The sequence below is a fragment of the Apis dorsata genome, unplaced genomic scaffold (genome assembly GCF_000469605.1).
Source record: "Apis dorsata unplaced genomic scaffold, Apis dorsata 1.3 scaffold_631, whole genome shotgun sequence".
NCBI lineage: Eukaryota > Metazoa > Arthropoda > Insecta > Hymenoptera > Apidae > Apis > Apis dorsata.
Window position 1 is genome coordinate 640,882 of NW_006263826.1, and position 3,122 is coordinate 644,003.

At 39.1% G+C, this 3,122-nt stretch overlaps 1 protein-coding gene across 2 annotated transcripts in view; it reads left to right on the plus strand.

The window, feature by feature from the left end:
- Positions 1 to 3,122, plus strand: part of LOC102671676 (single Ig IL-1-related receptor-like) — a 53,213-nt gene that overhangs the window by 38,850 nt on the left and 11,241 nt on the right. For both annotated transcript variants that reach the window (XR_004151304.1, XM_031513232.1), the window contains exon 3: positions 1,134 to 1,347. Coding sequence is in view for 1 of the 2 variants with exons in the window: in XM_031513232.1 (XP_031369092.1) it covers positions 1,134 to 1,347 (214 nt within the window). In the remaining variant the exon portion in view is untranslated. The remainder of the gene's footprint in view (positions 1 to 1,133; positions 1,348 to 3,122) is intronic.

Genomic DNA, 3,122 nt, shown 5'->3' on the forward strand with positions numbered 1-3,122 from the left:
ATCGTAAATTGTATCCTAGATATAAAATATGATTTTTCCAAAAATCGGTGAAGCCTTTCGAAAATCAATTTCGATTCGATCGATCAGGATCTCAGAGAATTACGACAAACCGAAAGCAGTCGCATTTATTCCTCGCCTCCCTCAAAAGACAAAGGAGAGTTTAATTCCCAAAGTATCGATCGCGCCTTTTCTTTTCTTCTCCTCCCTCCCTTTCAACTCGAAGACCGATCGAAGAAAATCAAAGTTTCACGTATCTCCAAGGTGGAAAGTTGTTTCTTCTTCTTCGTTTCGAGGTAATGGACGGTTTCCTTCCCCTTCGCTCGAGCGCGTTTACCACGAAGCTCGAGTTTGGGATGGCGAAGGAGGAAAGGAGGGACGAGCGAGATAGCAGGGACCGGTTGAAGCGGCGTTCGAGAAACGAGCGAGAGCCGTATTCAACAAAGCTCTCTCTCCCCTTTGTCTCGGTCCCGTGGAAGAAGAAAGGGGAGTCGGTCGAGTCGTGCGCGTGGATAATTCGCGGGATCTCCCACGAGGGAAACGAAATATATTCACAATTATTCACCGGACGGTGACGGTGTTCGACCGTAGGATGCAAATAATAAAGTTTCTCCATCGACAGCGGTCCGATTTAACCAAAATTAAGAACACGTTCGTACTATAAATATCATTACCGTTAATTTTCAGCTAATTGATATATATCGTACGATTTCATAATTCCGAATCTGTTTTTTTCTTTTTTCGAATCTGCGATAATCCGTCGTAATAAAATTATTCTAAAAAAACAAAAAGGCAGAAACAGAAGGTGGAATCAATTTCTTTTTATTATTATTATTATTATTATTATAAATATGATACGAAAAAAATATTACATTAACGTATTTTAAAATATAATTTAAAAATTATTTCGAAGAATTTTAAGAATCCAATATATGTATTCGATTCCCGAATATTTGACAAATATTGATGATGAAATTATATTTATAACTACTCTTAAGTAATATTAAATTTTTTTCGATCAAAATTTTAAAATTTCGGTCAGAATTGAATCGCGGGTCAAAATTGGACCGTTGTGCGATTTCTCGATAGTGATATAATTTGAAAGAAAGTGAACGACGACGGTGTGTGCTTTCCAGGGGAGAAATCGAGCGGATACACGGGGAAACCGCTGCCAACGTACAGGCCAGCCTCGCAGTTGGTTCCGCTGGGAGGAGCTGCGAGATTGTTCTGCGAGGCGTATCTCGGGAAGGTGGAGCTGCCGGACGCGAAAAATTCGGTGACTTGGTCGAAGAGCGACAGCAACGTCACGTTGCCGAGTCACGGAAGGATCGCCCAGCACAAAGTTTCCAGGTAAAATTTTCCACTTTATCAATTATTTCGAACTCTTCGAACTTCCTCTATCTTGTCTGATACACGCCTTGATCGAAAGATCGATCAAGGAGAGCGAGAGTCGAGGGAGCATCGAACTGCTAATTAAGCGCCACTTGCCAGTATTGGAATTTGGCTTTGATCCCGAGGATGCGCGCGCATATATATGTATATATATATACACAAGCTCCTGAATCGGTTAATAGGAGCGTGGCTAACGAGAAACGCCGAGTAATGAAATACCCGTGGTCATTATCGCCAGAAATACGGATTTCGCGAAAGCAAGGACGAGTTGGGCAGGATCAAACGTGGATCAAAGAAAATACGAATTGCCAAAATTCGACGAAATTAACGTGAAGATATATATATATATACACATATATATAGTTGATTCGCGTTCATTTCCGGCAAATGCAAATGGTTTCGCGTCCAAATTACTATCCTATCTCGCTGGGTAAATTTCGAAAATGGTGGAGACGAAACTCTTTCTCCGATTAGCGGGGGATGGAAACTAAAACTCGGTTTAACTCGTTTCGATTCGCGCGAAGGAAAAGAAAGTGGAAGGTTGAAACGAGGCAGAGAGGAGGAAGAGGGAGGGGGGAAGATTGGCCTTTTTCCTTCACAATGGAGAAGGAATCTTTTCGATGGTAATGCCGATTCTTCGGATGCGGATACATCGTGATTGGGATACGAGTATTTTATCGTTCAAAATAATAATAATAATGGTAATAATAATTGGAAATAACAATCAATTGTAATTTTAACATAAATTAATATTAAAAATATCAACAATTAAATTTATTAATTTTAAATGAAATTTATTGAATTAATTGTAAAAATTTAATTAAAAATTAAGATTAATTATGGAAAATTATAAAAAAAAAATTTACCAAATTATTAAATGATAAAATTAAATAATATGGCGGCTTTTTATTCTCTCTAATTTGTTTATTAATTCTGAGAGATATAATAAATTACGAGATATTTAATAAATTAATAATTTATGCATTTATGTTGTTTTATTAATATTAATAGGTCAAATAGTTAATAACATTTGATTAAATACAAAATTCAAATCAAAACGCGTAATATATTTAACGTTTAAAATGAATTTTCGATAAATTAAATTCGAAAGGAGGTAAATTAAAAGTAAATTGAAGTAATTGATCGATTACACAGCAAACGCGTGATTTATTTACATCAACGCTATTTCCTATTATTTTCACTATCTATTTCATCTCTCCGTGCATACAACGTAAACAAAAATAAATGTTGAATTTTTTTACGACGAAGGAACGTTTCGCTTCTCTCTCTCTCTCCCTCCCTCCCTCCTCCCGTTTCGTCGTCGAGCTCGCTCCTCGATCATCGTGGCGAGATAGCGGAACTCTCCGTAAGGCCATGGGTGGTCCATCGAGCGTCTCATATTCTAAACCTCGCCTCGTCTCGCCTCGCCTCGCCTCGCTTCGCCGCGCCTCGTCAGGATTAAAACGAGATCCTCGATACCCGAACCGACTCACGACCGCTCACCTCTCGCTCTTTCTCCCTTTCTCCAGATTCCAATTTACATTCCATTCGCTTTTAATCGAGCTTCCATTATGCCCGGATGGATCTCTCGAATTAATCTATCCTTCCTTCCTTCCTTCCTCAACTTTCCTAATTTTTTCGAAAAATTCGAAAAAGCGGAGGGAGAGGGGAGAGGAGAAAGGGAGAGAGGGAGAGGAGAGATGGAGGAGGAGCTGGAGGTGGTGGAGGTGGAG